This window comes from Neoarius graeffei, chromosome 24 (assembly GCF_027579695.1).
Source record: "Neoarius graeffei isolate fNeoGra1 chromosome 24, fNeoGra1.pri, whole genome shotgun sequence".
Taxonomy (NCBI): Eukaryota; Metazoa; Chordata; class Actinopteri; order Siluriformes; family Ariidae; genus Neoarius; species Neoarius graeffei.
The window spans coordinates 14,833,719-14,853,122 of record NC_083592.1 but is presented as its reverse complement, the minus strand read 5'-3'; the positions used below and the strand labels follow the sequence as shown (position 1 = coordinate 14,853,122).

Sequence of the window (19,404 nt, the reverse complement as noted above, 5' to 3'; positions counted from 1 at the left end):
ATTAACTCAGTGCTCATAAACAATGGCAACATTACAACTTAATAAAAGCCAAAATTAGCTAAGATTACACTTTGGGACATCAAGGTGTAGTCAAACTGTTAAAGGTAGACTGCGTTTCAGATTTTTCAAGTTTAGGTCATAAAAACACCTAATTATTTTTGTTTAGTGGATCGAAAGCTACTGAATTCGAATCACAGACTTCCGATTTTATTAGTTTTTTTTTAAATGGCACAATTAATGAATTTAAGGCCACATGGCCCTAAATTCTCCGCTATTTTTTCCTGCTTCACCATGACCCAAGTCAAGATACTACATCATGCATCATCCAAGATACTACAGGGTGGGCTTTCCCTGTTCGCGCAAAGTATTGTGGGATACAAGAAACAGGAGAGAAAAATGGAGGACGTGAGTGTGCAAATTAAATGTGAAAGACCGAGTACAGTAACGGAAAGCAAGAAGAAAAGATGTTATGTTGCGAAGGAAAGGAAACGCAGGACCAAACTAGTAATAAATATCGGTGGTCAGCGAGCACCTCGGTGTGATCAGCTGTTTCTTTAGCGACAGAATGATGGAACTGTCAGTGCACGGTCAAGGTAAACCTGCGCATGCGCACACGGACTTCCTCTGCCTGCTTGCCTGAGCGAAGCCAGCGATTTCATGTACATTATTTGCTAAGGAATCCCCTCAAATTAAATAACTTCCCAGCCACAGAATGTCCTGATATTTTGTGAAATATTACAGAAATAAACATATATCACAATGACCAAATTTCAGAGGGAACTAAATTTCACCGATTTTATGAAATCAAAAGGCTGTCTACTTTTAAATGTTACTGATTTGGTGCTTCGATGTGTATAGTTCTGGCAAAAGAAAAAGACGTAGGATCACTTTGAAATGAACATTTTAAAGAGCTTGAAACAGGCAAAAAAAAAAAAAACAGAACATGGAAACAGCAGGATACACACACAGCAATGGATCAATAACTAACATCAGGTGACCACAATCAGGAAACAAACCAGAGACAGGACAAAGCTGAAGACAGAACTAGAGCAAAACCTAAAACATAAATACAAGTGGGGAATATAAGAATTTATTCTATCCACATTCACTGGATATGAGCAGTCGCGCGCTCTGATTGGCTACTCTACTACTCAGCTATCAGCTCATATACCATGAGTAGAGAAAAACAAAATGGGAGTGCATGTTTGTTACTGAACCAACTGAGGATGAAATAAAAACTCTACTCGAAAAAGCAACAAAATATGGAATAAAAGTATTTGATAGTAAGAACATATCTTTTTTTAAATTATTTTTCAAGAATTATTATTATTATTGCATTTTTCACAAATTGCTACTGTCATTTCGCTGATTTGTTTACATTCTAAGCGGAAATGATTTTGTCGGATGTTTTGTATCAAGTTTTTATTTATCGAATTTGCAAAACATAAAAATAAAAATGCTCCATTTCTCAAAATCCAGTGAACGTGGATTGAATAAAACAGTCATTCCATTCAATCTCATCGTACGTACTGTAGTTTATAGCCAACTCGGGGCTACGGGCCTTGTTGGCTATCGGCTCATGTACGACTCGATTTCGATTTACTGTTAAATTTCACCCTGACACGAAGATGAAATCCATCACAGGTAAGATACACTCAAAGGCCAAAAGTATGTGGACACCTGACCATCACCCACTTTCCAAAAGTGTTGCCACAAAGTTGAAAGCACACAATTGTCTAGAATTGTCTACAAACCATGGCATAAACTGATTTGTGGCAAAGGTGGCATCATAGAAACTTATGTTTAAGCTTTTCAGTCTGACCCAACATTTGTCTATGCAGATTATCTGGCTACAGTATGTTGTTGACTTTATGCACCTGTTCAGGAGATGTGTCCACATACTTCTGGCCATATAGTATAGTATATCTATATAAATGAAACAAATGTGCTTGCCACAAGTAATAAGATCCCAAGTACATAGAAATTAGACATTTGAGTCCTTACATTGTGCTATAGTAAAATGAGACGATCAGCTGTCACGCCAGAAATTTTTCACTCCATTCTACGCCTAATTGGCAACACGTCCAAATTCCAAGCCTATAAAGCCATGAATCTTCTCTTTGTTATTGTTGCTTATCTGTACAGTGTCCAGCATGAGGCTGTGCCACTGCCAACCTTGTTCTGGCAATTAAGCTTGTTACAGAAAGGCTGGCACAAACACTGCACTTTCCATTAAACACAGTGAATGAGAGCCATGTTCAGTTTTCTCCCCAGACACTGAGAAAGAGAGAGACAAGGGAGAAGCAATTACCAAGTTTGTGCTGGGTCATTACTGTGCAAAAGCAACTGATGAAAGATATGTGACCTTGCTGTTCGTACAATTAATAAGCTCCTTAACCTTTTTCTTAAAACTGTTCCAACCTCAAATTACACTGCTTACACTAGAAACATAACACGGTGTGCAGAAATGGGAAAATAATCAACGAAAGGGTGGTGTGACTCATCCTGATGCAAAGCCAAGTTGCTGTTCCCAGCACAAAGTTGATAAATAATCATAAAATCACGACCTGAACCGTTGTCTTCTTATTACACTTTTTTTTTCATTCTTTAAAGGTAGACTGCCTTTCATATTTTTCAAGTGTAGGTCATAAAAAGAATTTTCCCCAACACCCAATTATTTTTGTTTAGTGGACCGAAAGCTACTGAATTCGAATCACAGACTTCCACTTTTATTAGTTTTTTTTTTAACAGAACAATTAATGAATTTAAAGCCACATGACCCTAAATTCTCCGCTATTTTTTCCTGCTTCACCATGACCCAATTCAAGATACTACGTCATGCATGATGTGGTGGGCTTTCCCCGTTCGCGCAAGGCATTGTGGGATACAAATTTGAAACAGGAGAGAAAAATGGAGGACGCGAGTGTGCGAATGAAACGTGAAAGACCAACTACAGTAACGGAAAGCGAGAAGAAAAGACATTGTTATATACGAAGGAAAGGAAATGCAGGACCAAACTAATAAATATCGGCGGTCAGCGAGCACCTCGGTGTGATCAGCTGTTCGTTTAGCGACAGAATGATGGAACTGTCAGTGCACGGTCAAGGTAAACCTGTAGATGGCAGTAATGCAACACTGTGGATGCCAGCTGCCGTAAAACCCAAAAGAAGAAGGTAAACCTGCACATGTGCACACAGACTTCCTCTGTCTGCTTGACTGCGTGAACCGAGCAATTTCATGCACATTATTTGCTCGGGAATCCCCTCAAATTAAATAACTTCCTGGCTACAGAATGGCCCAATATTTTGTGAGATATTACAGAAATAAACATATCACAATGACCAAATTGCAGAGGAAACTAAATTTCACCGATTTTATGAAATCGAAAGGCCGGCTTGCTTTCAAGAATTATATGACAATGTATAAAAATGTGTGATGTTCAGATAAATTTGAGGCCTTTTTCATAACTATCTGTGCTACAAAAAATGATGATATAGTGATTAACGTAACAAATATAAGACCAGGAAGTCTTTTTCTATTTTACGGTTAGTGAAGTTAATTTATCGATAGAGTGCATACCTCTGCCAAGCCACATATTGGAAAATCCTGGATCCACAGACATACTGTAACTGGATTTGCACCAAAATCTAATCAGTTTTTCCTTGGCCCATGGTCTACCTTTCCTCCAAATTTCAGGAAAATCCGTTCACTACTGTTTGAGTTACGCTGGGAACAGACAAACAAATCCTGAATCTGCATACATATCTGGATCATGGATGTGCATACATAACCGGATTTGCTTCAAAATCTAATCATGGGCTCCTTGGCCCATGGTCCACCTTTCCTCCAAACTTCATCAAAATCTGTTTACTACTTTTTGAGTTACACTGAAAACAGACAAAACAAATGGAGGCAAAAATAAAACCTTCTCCAACAAAGTTGGCAAAGGTTATAAACACTTGAAATAAACAAAATTATCTGCCAATAGAATCAAACAATTCCAAGCTGGAATGAGTCCAAATATAAATAAATCGGCTTGTTTCAAATTTAATGAAGAGAAATATTTGTTAAATTTGACTATATTTTAGGATATTTTTATTTGCTCATTTTTTCAGTGTGTGAATGCAGGTAAGAAATTCTCAATCATCTCAATTAAAAAAAAAACAAACATATAATTTTTTTTTTCTGTTTCTTGATTTTCCTCAAGTGCTCCACTAATTATATCTTCTAGTTGGGATTTTACACAAAGGCAAGTCATAGGTTAGCAATGTAAGACAGGGCTCAGACTTTACTTATGTCATTGTTTGACTCAAACAATAAGGCTCGGAGTCAAAATTGTCAGTTACACCAAACATTTTTACACCAAAGTATTTTACAGCTTCTAATTATAGAACTATCTATCTATCTATCTATCTAATATGGGGCGGTACGGTGGTGTAGTGGTTAGCGCTGTCGCCTCACAGCAAGAAGGTCTGGGTTCGAACCCTGTGGCCAGCAAGGGCCTTTCTGTGCAGAGTTTGCATGTTCTCCCCATGTCTGCGTGGTATTCCTCTGGGTGCTCCGGTTTCCCCCACAGTCCAAAGACATGCAGGTTAGGTTAACTGGTGACTCTAAATTGACCGTAGGTGTGAATGGTTGTCTGTGTCTATGTGTCAGCCCTGTGATGACCTGGTGACTTGTCCAGGGTGTACCCCGCCTTTCGCCCATAGTCAGCTGGGATAGGCTCCAGCTTGCCTGCGACCCTGTAGAACAGAATAAAGCGCCTAGAGATAATAAGATAAAATATATATATATGAAACAAAATTATTGATCTTATTGAGAATCAAATATAGGCTAATATCTTTTTTTAAATCAAAGTTCTGTAAAAAAAAAAAAACTAAGGATGAGTTTTTGAACATTAAACTTGATGCTTGAACTCTTGATTTTTTATTTATTTATTTTTTAAATTCAGAGAATCATTTCAGGTTATTTTGGTGTCACTGTAACAAAGTGAAATGAAAGTGGTAAATGGTATTTTGAAACAAGAACCAAAATAACAACAAAAAAAAAACCCCACAATTTTATTTTTCTCTGAATCTCATTGATATTTACACTTGCGCACATGCACCTGACATCAGACCACCTTTGGGTCGATGGTATAATCATTGTAAAGTCACAAACAAAACAAGTGATACTGATCTATTGGTGATAAGATGGAATGGACTGACTGTACCTCTGCCCTCCTCGGGTTCTTTGCTGTTTCTTGCTTTCGTCCAGGTGAGCCCAAACCTCCGGGTGGTTCGCGTGTCCTTAAATGCCCTCCTGGCGATACCCAAGCCCTCAGCAAACGTAGCCGTGCCTCCCTCAACCGATGCTAGTGGGCCGTGTCCAGCCCTGGAGCCTGAATCTCCCGAGAAGCCCGAGTGGAGGAAGACGAGACTGCCAGCTGTGAGGTAGAGGAGGATGAAGGAGAAGAAGCGCACAGGCTTGCGGCGGAAATAGCGCTGGATCTTCAGCAAGGGCCGTGCCATGGCCTCTGGGCTCATGAACAGACATGAACAAGTTGTACAAGCCGTTCTTTCTCTAAAAATAGCCACTTGAAAGTTTTCTTCCACAGCTCCAAGGACTGATGCTGCTCCAAGAGGACATTAAAGGGTTGAAACTGGTGATGTGCTAAAGAACAAAAAGTCAACTCCAGTACTTCTTCTTCGTCATTGTGTGGGTGTGTGTGGACGCCATGTTGTGAAAGACAAGATGAAAGGCGATAGCACTTTCCCTGACGCTATCTTTCTCTTGAGGTCTCGTTCCCAACGAGCCAGCCGTCAATCAAGCCTGAGTCAGACTAAAATAGAGAGAAGAAGAAAAAGGAGAGTAAGTAAGCACAGTCAAGTGCTGTGGAGTGCATTTGTTCAGTCACTTTGCTAAAGGTAGTTAATTCAGATTCCTTTTCACAGAGATATCTGATTTTCTCTTCGTAATCAAAAGGGTGGAAAAAAAGCCTAGATTTCTTTCAAGTCTTCTTTCAGACCAGACTGTTAGGGCCATGTGAAACTTTACGCAAATAACCACATTTTCCACACACAAATCTAGAACAAGCCACAGAACTGTTGCGTCCCAGATGGGCAAAACCCATCTGGGACGCAAGACCCACCAAAAACGCACCTCAGACAGCATGTTAATGTAGTCACATTAACATGCTGTCTGAGGTGCGTTTTTGGTGAAACCTCTGAATATTCCAACACTGCAGAGTTCATGCAAAAGAGGCAGTGAGAGCAGAAGCACTAAGTTCTGTATGATAGACTGAATCATGAACACAACATGTGCAACGGTATGAGAAAGTTGTTGTCTTATTTTACATGTCATGAAATGATGTCATTGGAGATGTTCAGAATCCACCGTCAGTCAATCAAGAGCAGCAACAACAACAACAAACCTTCCAGTAGCAATTTATTTTACTATAGATATCCTCTTTTTTTTCAAAATTATTGCATGTATTATTTATTCAGGTTGATTCTCATTTCATCGGGCCATATTCACAAGTTATGTGTATACACTCTGAGAACTAATGATACCAAAAATCATTCTGAAAGGTTTCCAGATACAATACACATAATGAAGGTCCACATTTTCTATCACTGCTTTTTTGTTTGTTTGTTTGTTTTGTTTAAAGGCCAAAGTGCAGAAAATCAACTTAAGCAGGTGCAGAACTCAATCCTCAACTGAATACCAGGAACGTTCCTTCTATAAATGTTGACGTAACTTAAAGATAGACTGCCTTTCAGATTTTTGAAGTTTAAGCCATAAAAAGAATTTTCCCGACACCCAATTATTTTTGTTTAGTGGACTGAAAGCAACTGAATTTGAAACACAGACTTCCAATTTTATTAGTTTGTGGGTTTTTTTAAATAGAACTATTAAAATTCTCCGCTATTTTTTCCTGCTTCACCATGACCCAATTCAAGATACTACGTCATGCATCACGTGGTGGGCTGGGCTTTCCCTGTTCGCGCAAGGCATTGTGGGATACAAATTTGAAACAGGAGAGAAAAATGGAGGACGTGAGTGTGCAAATGAAACGTGAAAGACCGACTACAGTAACAGAAAGTGAGAAGACGTTATGCTATATACGCAGGAAAGGAATAGCAGGACCAAACTAATAAATATCGGCGGTCAGCGAGCACCTCGGTGTGATCAGCTGTTCGTTTAGCGACAGAATGATGTAACTATCAGTGCACGGTCAAAGGTAAACCTGTAAACCGTAAAATCCAAAAGAAGAAGGAGGTAAATCTGCGCATGCGCATACACACGGACTTCTTCTGTCTGCCTGACTGCGCGAAGCGAGCAATTTTATGCATATTATTTGCTCGGGAATCCCCTCAAATTAAATAACTTAAATATTTTGTGAGATATTACAGAAATAAACATATATGACCAAATTTCACAGGGAGCTAAACTTCACAGATTTTATGAAATGAAATGAAAAGGCCGTCTTGGACTCGCTATTTCACTTAATCATGTAGAAGTCGTTTGTTAATGAAAAGAGCTCATCAGCTTCACATAGCGTGTAACGAGATCTCTGTATGTGGTTCATTTCCTCAGCTTTCTGTTAAACACAATCCATCCATTTCAGATGAGCTTTAAGTATGCTCACTGAAGCACGTTAACTTTGAGACTACTTACAAGTTGACTGCACTAAAGGCCCTTAAACAGTCAGTTTTCTTTCTTTCTTTCTTTTTTAAGTTGAACACTTGAGACGATGCAAATATATTTCACACACTTAGACTTGTGTGGCTTTTGTTGTCTGTATTTTGTTTTTCAATATGGATGAAGAAGGAAATTAAGTTTTAACCTTCATTGTCACCTTCTCTCAAAGGCTGCAGTGTGCATAGAGATCGTGCACACACGCGCACACACACAGCTCTTAGCAAGTGTTGAAACTACTTAATCAGACTTCACTGCTACAAGGACAGAGGAAATTTCCACAGCCAACCCCCCACCCCTCTGATTAAGCATTTGAAGCCCTGACTTACTGACTTCCCAAACAAAAGATGCAAATTTGTACTGTACATGTCCTCTAATAAACTGCGAGTTAACTGCCGTGCACAATTAGTGCAGCTGATTTACAAAGAAACCATTGTCTCGCGTTAATTTTTTCCCCATTAGAAATCATATCTCAAGCGAAACTAAAACCTGCCGCACAACTGAGCAATCATGTGCCAAGTATAATATAGGCATGAAAGGCAGCGAGATGCAGTGAATAACTGCTCCAAAACAAGACATGAACATAAAATAAGTGTGACATGAATGTGGGTTCTGTTCCTAAGTTAAATAAAAATGTACAGAAATCCTTTCCCCAGTTATGTCATAACGTCGTGTCATTATATTAAGATGCTGAGATTTTTTTTAACGGTCCACAAATAACAGAAACAGGCTTATATGCAAATGTAACACTCGCCTGTTGTGTTTATCGTGTATTAATTTGCAGGAAATGTCATCTTTCAGGCTGCAGTGAATCGTGGTCTGGTGCTAAATTAATCTATTTGAATTGGCACTTTTTATTTTGCATTGCGATGTAGAAAGATCCTAAATTTGCATGATTATTAAAGCAAATGCGCAAAACAGGAAAGAGGCACTATTTTGCATTTTTGCAATCTTCTATGGACACTGATGTAAACCTTTGGAAAGTCTATGTATTTGTTTGTTTGTTTTTACAGTGGTGCTTGAAAGTTTGTGAACCCTTTAGAATTTTCTATATTTCTGCATAAATATGACCTAAAACATCATCAGATTTTCACACAAGTCCTAAAAGTAGATAAAGAGAACCCAGTTAAACAAATGAAACAAAAATATTATACAACCCCGATTCCAAAAAAGTTGGGACAAAGTACAAATTGTAAATAAAAACGCAATGCAATGATGTGGAAGTTTCAAAATTCCATATTTTATTCAGAATAGAACATAGATGACATATCAAATGTTTAAACTGAGAAAATGTATCATTTAAAGAGAAAAATTAGGTGATTTTAAATTTCATGACAACAACACATCTCAAAAAAGTTGGGACAAGGCCACTGTAAGACATCCCCTTTTCTCTTTACAACAGTCTGTAAACGTCTGGGGACTGAGGAGACAAGTTGCTCAAGTTTAGGGATAGGAATGTTAACCCATTCTTGTCTAATGTAGGATTCTAGTTGCTCAACTGTCTTAGGTCTTTTTTGTCGTATCTTCCTTTTTATGATGCGCCAAATGTTTTCTATGGGTGAAAGATCTGGACTGCAGGCTGGCCAGTTCAGTACCCGGACCTTTCTTCTACGCAGCCATGATGCTGTAATTGATGCAGTACCGTATGTGGTTTGGCATTGTCATGTTGGAAAATGCAAGGTCTTCCCTGAAAGAGACGTCGTCTGGATGGGAGCATATGTTGCTCTAGAACCTGGATATACCTTTCAGCATTAATGGTGTCTTTCCAGATGTGTAAGCTGCCCATGCCACACGCACTAATGCAACCCCATACCATCAGAGATGCAGGCTTCTGAACTGAGCGCTGATAACAACTTGGGTCGTCCTTCTCCTCTTTAGTCCGAATGACACGACGTCCCTGATTTCCATAAAGAACTTCAAATTTTGATTCGTCTGACCACAGAACAGTTTTCCACTTTGCCACGGTCCATTTTAAATGAGCCTTGGCCCAGAGAAGACGTATGCGCTTCCGGATCATGTTTAGATACGGCTTCTTCTTTGAATTATAGAGTTTTAGCTGGCAATGGTGGATGGCACGGTGAATTGTGTTCACAGATAATGTTCTCTGGAAATATTCCTGAGCCCATTTTGTGATTTCCAATACAGAAGCATGCCTGTATGTGATGCAGTGCCATCTAAGGGCCCGAAGATCACGGGCACCCAGTATGGTTTTCCAGCCTTGACCCTTACGCACAGAGATTCTTCCAGATTCTCTGAATCTTTTGATGATATTATGCACTGTAGATGATGACATGTTCAAACTCTTTGCAATTTTACACTGTCAAACTCCTTTCTGATATTGCTCCACTATTTGTCGGCACAGAATTAGGGGGATTGGTGATCCTCTTCCCATCTTTACTTCTGAGAGCCGCTGCCACTCCAAGATGCTCTTTTTATACCCAGTCATGTTAATGACCTATTGCCAATTGACCTAATGAGTTGCAATTTGGTCTTCCAGCTGTTCCTTTTTTGTACCTTTAACTTTTCCAGCCTCTTATTGCCCCATCCCAATTTTTTGAGATGTGTTGCTGTCATGAAATTTCAAATGAGCCAATATTTGGCATGAAATTTCAAAATGTCTCACTTTCGACATTTGATATGTTGTCTATGTTCTATTGTGAATACAATATCAGTTTTTGAGATTTGTAAATTATTGCATTCTTTTTTTTATTTACAATTTGTACTTTGTCCCAACTTTTTTGGAATCGGGGTTGTACTTGGTCATTTATTTATTGAGGAAAATGATCCAATATTACATATCTGTGAGTGGCAAAAGTATGTGAACCTCTAGGATTAGCAGTTAATTTGAAGGTGAAATTAGAATCAGGTGTTTTCAATCAATGGGATGACAATCAGGTGTGAGTGGGCACCCTGTTTCATTTAAAGAACAGGGATCTATCAAAGCCTGATCTTCACACCACATGTTTGTGGAAGTGTATCATGGCACGAACAAAGGAGGTTTCTGAGGACCTCAGAAAAAGCGTTGTTGATGCTCATCAGGCTGGAAAAGGTTACAAAACCATCTCTAAAGAGTTTGGACTCCACCAATCCATAGTCAGACAGACTGCGTACAAGTGGAGGAAACTGAAGACCATTGTTACCCTCCCCAGAAGTGGTCGACCAATAAAGATCACTCCAAGAGCAAGGCGTGTAATAGTCGGCGAGGTCACAAAGGACCCCAGGGTATCTTCTATGCAACTGCCTTCAGAGGACCTGATGGTAATTATGGTAATTATGGTAATGGAAGGTCCTCCTAAGGATCTCACTCACGTTAATTAATCTCTCTCACGTTGGCTAATGTTCATGAGTCCATCATCAGGAGAACACTGAACAACAATGGTGTGCATGGCAGGGTTGCAAGGAGAAAGCCACTGCTCTCCAAGAAGAACATTGCTGCTCGTCTGCAGTTTGCTAAAGAGCACATGGACAAGCCAGAAGGCTATTAGAAAAATGTTTTGTGGATGGATTAGACCAAAATAGAACTTTTTGGTTGAAATGAGAAGTGTTATGTTTGGCGAAAGGAAAACACTGCATTCCAGCCTAAGAACCTTATCCCATCTGTGAAACATGGTGGTGGTAGTATCATGGTTTGGGCCTGTTTTGCTGCATCTGGGCCAGGATGGCTTGCCATCATTGATGGAACAATGAATTCTGAATGATACCAGCGAATTCTAAAGGAAAATGTCAGGACATCTGTCCATGAACTGAATCTCAGGAGAAGGCGGGTCATGCAGCAAGACAACGACCCTAAGCACACAAGTCATTCTACCAAAGAATGGTTAAAGAAGAATAAAGTTAATGTTTTGGAATGGCCAAGTCAAAGTCCTGACCTTAATCCAATCGAAATGTTGTGGAAGGACCTGAAGCGAGCAGTTCATGTGAAGAAACCCACCAACATCCCAGAGTTGAAGCTGTTCTGTATGGAGGAATGGGCTAAAATTCCCCCAAGCCGGTGTGCAGGACTGATCAACAGTTACCGGAAACGCTTAGTTGCAGTTATTGCTGCACAAGGGGGTCACACCAGATACCATAGATAGCAAAGGTTCACATACTTTTGCCACTCACAGATATGTAATATTGGATCATTTTCCTCAGTAAATAAATAAATGACCAAGTACAATATTTTGTCTCATTTGTTTAACTGGGTTCTTTTTATCTACTTGTAGGACTTGTGTGAAAATCTGATGATGTTTTAGGTCATATTTATGCAGAAATATAGAAAATTCTAAAGGGTTCACAAACTTTCAAGCACCACTGTATACACTAATGAGGACCAAATGTCCTCACAAGGACAATACAATCTGACAATTTCGATCTTGTGGGGACATTTGGATGGTGTTGTGTGGGGTTGTTTTTTGTTGTTTGTTTGTTTTTGTTTGTTTTTCTTTTTTAAAACAAAAATTGAAAAAAATAAAACAGTCAAAAAGTTTCCTTTTCGTTACTGAGGTTAAGGTGAGGGTTGGGTTTAGGTGCAGGCACATCATTAATCAACTGCAATAATAATTATGGTAATGGAAGGTTCTCCTCAGGATAGTGAGGCAAACGTGTGTGTGTGTGTGTGTGTGTGTGTGTGTGTGTGTGTGTGTGTTAGTTAAAGACAATGTAGAACAGTTTTACAAACAGAACTGTTAATAATACTCCTACTACTACTCTGAATACCAGAATACACAATGATTTGATTGATTGATTGATTGATTGATTGATTGATTGATTGATTGATTGATTGATTGATTGATTGATTGATTGATCCCCCGATATTTGGAATCAAGTATTTAAATTCTAGTCTTTGTGTAGTGAAACAAGTAGGAACTCTTTCTTTGAGAAAAGTATATTTCCTGTTTCAGTGTGTGCTAAGAAAATACAAATACGTTTTCGTTCTGAAACAAAAAAGCACAGACACATTTAATTCCATAAGTTTTTTTTTTTAATTGTGCAAATGAGTTATTTTGGGTGGCAAATGCTCTTGTTGAATCATTGAAACATGAACTTTCTTTCACACTTATAGACTCCTTTCTCCTTCAGGCACAAATATGAGCATCACTATGCACAACACACAGAGTTACATTTAGATTCAGAGTTGAGGAAAGTGAAAATGGGGGGGGAAACACAATGTGAATCTATAGCTGTGTTCACATATATACCGGTACGATAGTGGTATAACTGTATCGATACAAAGTATATTGGTACAGTTTAGTGCACCTGTCCACACTAGCGAGAAATGTTTGCGGTTTTCTTTCACTGTAGTTGAAATGTGCGTGCGCGAAATGTTTCCGTAGTTACCGAGTAACTTCCTTCCGAGAATGTGGCGGATGAAACAACGTGTGTGTGCTTTTTATTGTCAATGTACAGTCTGTATTTCTGGTGGTCATTTATTCAGTCGAATCGTATAAAACGCGCGAGGCAGTTGAGAAAGAAACAAAGAAAACGAATCTCCGTTCTTCACTATTTTATTCAGCGAAGACATCGATTGAGGTGTGTGACTTTGCACATGCGCATTATATTTGTATCGATACAGAACCGCTTCATCTGTCCACACTACAGCGAAGCGCTACAGTACCGATACTGCACCGGTATGAAACCCATACATTTGTGGGTACCGATACAGTTATACCGCTACAGTACCGGTATAGTTGCTAGTGTGGACAGGTGTTGCAGTACGAAAGTAGTATCGTATCGGTACAAAATCCCTAGTGTGGACAGGGTATAATTTATAGCATTCAGCACAGCTGGGGTCTTTCCTAGCAAGATCAGGAAGTCTAAAAACACTGTGTATTTTTCCGTCTCAAGCCTCGATGATGCATGTGTGGTGGTTAGTCTCATTATAGGCGGTACAGTAATCATGAACACCCTGGTGAGCACAAGGCCAGGTGTTTCTAAATAAATGCTGGTAAAGATAACACAAAGATCATGCACATGCAAGATGAAAAACTACAAATTTTGGATTACTTTGATAGCAAGTGCGTGATTAAAGAATATATATTTTTTGTACGGTATGTCAGTTTAGCCTGGAACTGAAGCATGTTTCCTGTTCAAATTGTACATGTCTGAGTTGACTGGAGTGTGTAGGAACTTTCAAGCTGTAATCTATGACTTCCTGATTAACTGGGGAACAAATATGAGGTGACACAGAGGGCAAATTCCCTTCGTCATCCATCACCATGGGGAAGATAAGAGAACACACAAATCAAATAAGGGAGAAGTGTGTTGACCTTCATAAGTCAGGGAATGGTTATAAAAAACAGCTACTCGCCTGAAAATGTCCATTTCTACTGTTAGGGCAATAATAAAAACGTGGACACCAACTGGAACTCGAGGACCCAAGTTTAGTTTTCCTCCACATACAGTGAGGAGGAGGGTAAGAGAAACAAAAAAATCCCCAAGGATCACTGTTGGTGAAGTACAACAAAAATAAAGTCTTGTGGTTCCCAAATCTCCAAAACCACCATCAGACCCCACCTCCATACCAACAGATTATTTGGAAGGTTCCAGAAAAAAAGCCTTTTCTGTCAGTTAACCATAAATGTAAGCACCTGAAGTTTGTGAAACGCAATTAAAACTTTGACTGGAACCGTGTTCTCTGGTCTGATGGAACAAAAATGGAGAATTTTGGCAATAAGCACTCAAGATGGATTTGGTGTTAAAAGAAGGATGGCTATAACGAAAAGAACCCAATCCCAACTGGAAAATACAGTGGAAGTTCTGTGATGTTTGTTTTGGGACTGTTTTTCCTCCAAAGGCCCTGGAAACTTTGTTTGGGTACACGCCATCATGGACTCCATGAAATCTCAGGACATTTTAAACCAGAATCTGGCTGATTCTGCCAGGAAACTAAAACTGGGTCGTCACTGGATCTTCCAGCAGGACAATGATCCGATGTCCAAATCAACACAAAAATGGTTCGCTGAGCACAGAATCAAGCTTCTGCCCTGGCCATCTCAGTCCCCTGACCTGAACCCTAGTGAAAACCTGTGGGGTAAGCTGAAGAGGAGAGAGCACAAGGGAGGGCCAATGACCCTGGATGATCTGAAGAGATTGTGTAAAGAGGAATGGGCTCAGACCCACTGTTCTGTATCTCCAACCTTATAAAATATTCCAGGAGAGACTCAGTGCTGTTGCAGGGGTGCCAATAATAGTCACATGTGTTTTTGTTGAAAATAATTATTTCTTGATGAGGGATTTGTTTTTCACTGAATAAATTTTTCAATGAAAGGTTGGATTTTTTCATTTTCTTCAGTGTGAGATGAAGTGACCACCAAAAGGTGGATTTTTTTAAACCCTTTTTACTAATCTTTGGGGGGGGGGGGTAATAATCATGGATGACATTGTGTATATATATGGGTCCATCTCAGAAACTGGTCTCTCATTTGGGACATTATGGTCAAAAAATAAATTTTCTAATTTTACTTTTTTTTTTTTTTGCATTTACCTAACACTCAATGTTTCTTTTGTCATGTTTAATAAGAATAAAGATAGTATATTGGTTTATCTGGCCTCTACTGTGGAAATTTATTTTTTTTATTACAATTCAAATGCTTTTATAAAATTGATTTACATATAAAATAACTACATCATGAAGAATTAAAGCCCCTCCTTCACAGATGAGTGAAAATATTGAATAAATTTCCTCTTTTTGATTGCTTGGGTTAAAAATGCCAAGTTATGATGACTGAATTGATTATTCACTTAAATATGAATAATATGATACATTTTTGGGTATTTGATATGGCGAAATAGGACAATAGGACACAATGGAAAAATCAAGAACACACCTGAAAGATGAGAAAAACGGCGGTGGTAAAAGAACAGCGACTATACCAGCTGAAGGTCGCGTGGGTCTCTGCTGTGGTGCGCGAGCAACAGGACATCACTACCGCACCAGACGGAGCGGGGGCGGGGCAAAATGACTGGCCGTAGAGTCTACCAAAAGTTTGATCTAAATTGACCACGGTTGCAAAATATTGTCCAAAAATACGCAAACACTACGAAATATGAAAGTAAGATGAAAAAGAAACATTCTATTGCCTTATACTGCAAGACTAAAACAAAATAAAACTGTCAAAACTCACCTTTTCAGTGACAACGTCCGAACAGATCACCCGCGTAACAGAAAGACCGTAAATGGAAGCACGATCAACTTCTTACTGTTGGAGTGGAAAATTCCATTCTACACATGCAAATTGTTAATGTGTGTCCTTCCCCGCACACAAATAACACGCTACGGTAAAAAAATAGACCACAACTCATTTTATAGCTCATAAATTCATACAAGACCAGCTACCATTGTAACATATTCTGTAAGAAACATATTCTGTACCTAACTTTCAGCTTTCATTTTAAAAAACAAAATCGCAGATTTATAACTAAATTTTTATATGGCATAGTGATTTTAAGTTACTACTTTTGGTGAGGTAGTGACCTCGACCCTGAGGCTTTCCGTTTAGATCAAAACACACGATAGTATTGGTTTTGCGGAAAATGGAGTTACAATGGTGATCAAATAATTTGCATGATGTTTTATTACAGTTATGATTATTCTGTGAGTGCACCAATTCTTAGGTGTATAAAGTTACAACTTAAAATACAATTAGTGATAACTGTAGTCTTTTCAGTGGACTACAACCTTTTTAAGGGAATGCAATGTAGTCAACCATTTATCATGTCCCAGATCAAGCTGCCATTTTTCCACAAATTTGCAGAATTTTTGCCAAATTCTGAATATTCACATCAAAGATTTAGTTTTATCTGTATTATTTCTTTCATCATTTTATTTCAAATTAAAACCAACATCACCATTCAAAACAGTATAGTTTATTGACTGTGAGTATATTTAGTGGGGTACCCCCACAGTACCCAGTTTCTGAGACAGACCCATTTATAAAATTAAACTACAGCATTGATTTATCTGCTCTGAGAACATTTCAATGAATAAACCACCTATTTGTATAATGTATATGAGTATCAAAAAAGTCAAAGTCCCTCCCATACCAGGATCTGGTATTCCCAGGCAGTCTCCCATCCCAGTCCTAACCAGGCCCTTAAGGCACATTGGGCAGTGCCAATCTCCGTTTCCATAGCCCTCAGACTCTCACCTACGGTATATAGCTAGGGTTACAGTAGGGGACTGTTTCTCTGGTACCCATGACAGTTTGACTCCCTACTGGCATCTGTATTGGAGTGTGCCTTGCCAGATGGCAGTAGGTCCTTTTTTTATGATGGTCTTTGGTGCATGAGTATACATTATAAGAAATATGAAGACTTCAACCTGAAAAAAAAATGTCTTGACTCTTCTATTACTGTCATGGAAGGAAATAAATAAACAAAGTAAACAAAATGGCTTTCCAAGTACCAACACAACATAGAAAATATTTGATTTCTCACCAAAACATGATTTTATTGCTTATATCTAATCTACTAGATTGAATTACTCTCTACAAAGTGAGTGTAATCAATTCATGGAATATTAATGTGATCCAATTACATTTTAAAATCTTCCAAGGACATTTCCTCTGATAGAAAATTTCTCATCTCTCATCTCATTATCTCTAGCCGCTTTATCCTGTTCTACAGGGTCGCAGGCAAGCTGGAGCCTATCCCAGCTGACTATGGGTGAAAGGCGGGGTACACCCTGGACAAGTCGCCAGGTCATCACAGGGCTGACACATAGACACAGACAACCATTCACACTCACACCTATGGTCAATTTAGAGTCACCAGTTAACCTAACCTGCATGTCTTTGGACTGTGGGGGAAACCGGAGCACCCGGAGGAAACCCACACGGACATGGGGAGAACATGCAAACTCCACACAGAAAGGCCCTCGCTGGCCACGGGGCTCGAACCTGGACCTTCTTGATGTGAGGCGACAGCGCTAACCACTACACCACCGTGCCGCCCTGATAGAAAATTTGCTTTATAAAATTCACTTTAATTATATTGGCACCTCTGATGTTTGTGTTAGTGGATGTTGCTTCTAAGGCTACGTTTACACTAGACCGTATCTGTCTCGTTTTTTTCGCGGACGCACTGTCCGTTTACATTAACCCCCCTGAAAAAGCGGGGAAACGGGAATCCGCCAGCGTCCACGTATTCAATCTAGATCGTATCAGCTCCGGTGCCGTGTAAACATTGAGAATACGTGAATACGCTGTGCTGAGCTCTAGCTGGCGTCTCATTGGACAACGTCACTGTGACATCCACCTTCCTGATTCGCTGGCGTTGGTCATGTGACACGACTGCTGAAAAACGGCGCAGACTTCCGCCTTGTATCACCTTTCATTAAAGAGTATAAAAGTATGAAAATACTGCAAATACTGATGCAAATACTGCCCATTGTGTAGTTATGATTGTCTTTAGGCTTGCCATCCTTCCACTTGCAAGTAATAAGTGATCTGCGCTGGGATCTCACACACACAGCGGCTCAGTCCCGAATCGTGGCTTGTTCACTTCACTCGCGCGCTGTGTGAGCTGCGCAGAGCCGGAGTGCACACCCTCCAGAGGGCACTCGCTGTTCAGGGCGGAGTGATTTGGAGCGCAGGATGCCTGCGGAGCCGAGCGTATCCGCGTATTGGTGTTGCTGTGTGCACGGCTAACGGTTTTAGTGTCAACGCGTATCGTTTTAAGAACGTTAATCTGATGATCCGCTGATTCGACGTAATGTAAACGTAGCCTAAGAATGAACCACATAATCCAAGTACCGAACACCTTCATTAATCAATGTCTGTTACATCCATGATTACAAATACATAAACTCATAATCAACAATATTAAATCATTCCAATATTTAATCCTAAAGATCTGAGTTGATCAGGCTAATTTACAACTCCAATTCCAAAAAAGTTGGGACACTGTGTAAAACATAAATAAAAACAGAGTGTGATAATGTGCAAATCATGAAAACCCTATATTTCATTGAAAATGGGACAAAGACAACATATCAAATGCTGAAATGGAGAAATTTTATTCTTTGTTGAAAAATAAGATGCTCATTTTGAATTTGAAGTCAGCAACATGTTTCAAAAAGTTGGAACAGGGGAAACAAAAGACTGAAAAAGTTATGTAATGCTTTAAAAAATTGTTTAATTGGCAACAGGTCATTAAAATGACTGCGTATAAAAAGAACATCCCAGAGAGGTGCAGTCTCAGAAGTAAAGATGAGGAGGGGTTCACCGCTCTATGAAAGACTGCGTAGGCAAACAGTGCAACAATTTAAGAATAACATTCCTCAATGTAAAACTGCAAAGAATTTCAGGATCACACCATCTATGGTGCATAATGTCATTCAAAGATTCAGAGAATTGGGAGAAATCTCTGTATACAAGAGACAAGGCTGAAAACTGACATTGGATGCCTGTGATTTTCAGGCCCTCAGGCGACACTGCATTAAAAGCAGACACGAGTCTGTAGTGGAAATCACTGTATGGGCTCAGGAACACTTCACAAAACCATTGTCTGTGAAAACAGTTCATTACTGCATCCACAAAGGCAACTTAAAACCAGATATAAACAATATCAAGGAACACCGACACCTTCTCTGTACCCGAGCGCTTTTACGATGCCCTGAGGCGAAGTGGAAAACTGTCCCAAGGTCTGACGAATCAAAAACAGAAATTCTTTTTTGAAATCATGGACATCACGTCCTCCAGGCTAAAGAGGAGAGGGACCATCTGGCTTGTTATCAGTGCACAG

General features: G+C 39.4%; 1 protein-coding gene across 5 annotated transcripts in view; it reads right to left on the bottom strand.

Annotated features, from left to right (window-relative positions):
• wscd2 (WSC domain containing 2) overlaps positions 1 to 19,404 on the bottom strand; it is a 243,045-nt gene that overhangs the window by 119,246 nt on the left and 104,395 nt on the right. For 4 of the 5 annotated variants that reach the window (XM_060906761.1, XM_060906764.1, XM_060906760.1 and 1 more), the window contains one exon: positions 5,213 to 5,821. The exons of the other annotated variant lie outside the window; for it this stretch is intronic. In XM_060906761.1, coding sequence (XP_060762744.1) covers positions 5,213 to 5,525 — 313 coding nt within the window. In that variant the 5' untranslated portion in view covers positions 5,526 to 5,821. The remainder of the gene's footprint in view (positions 1 to 5,212; positions 5,822 to 19,404) is intronic. 5 annotated transcript variants of the gene reach the window in all.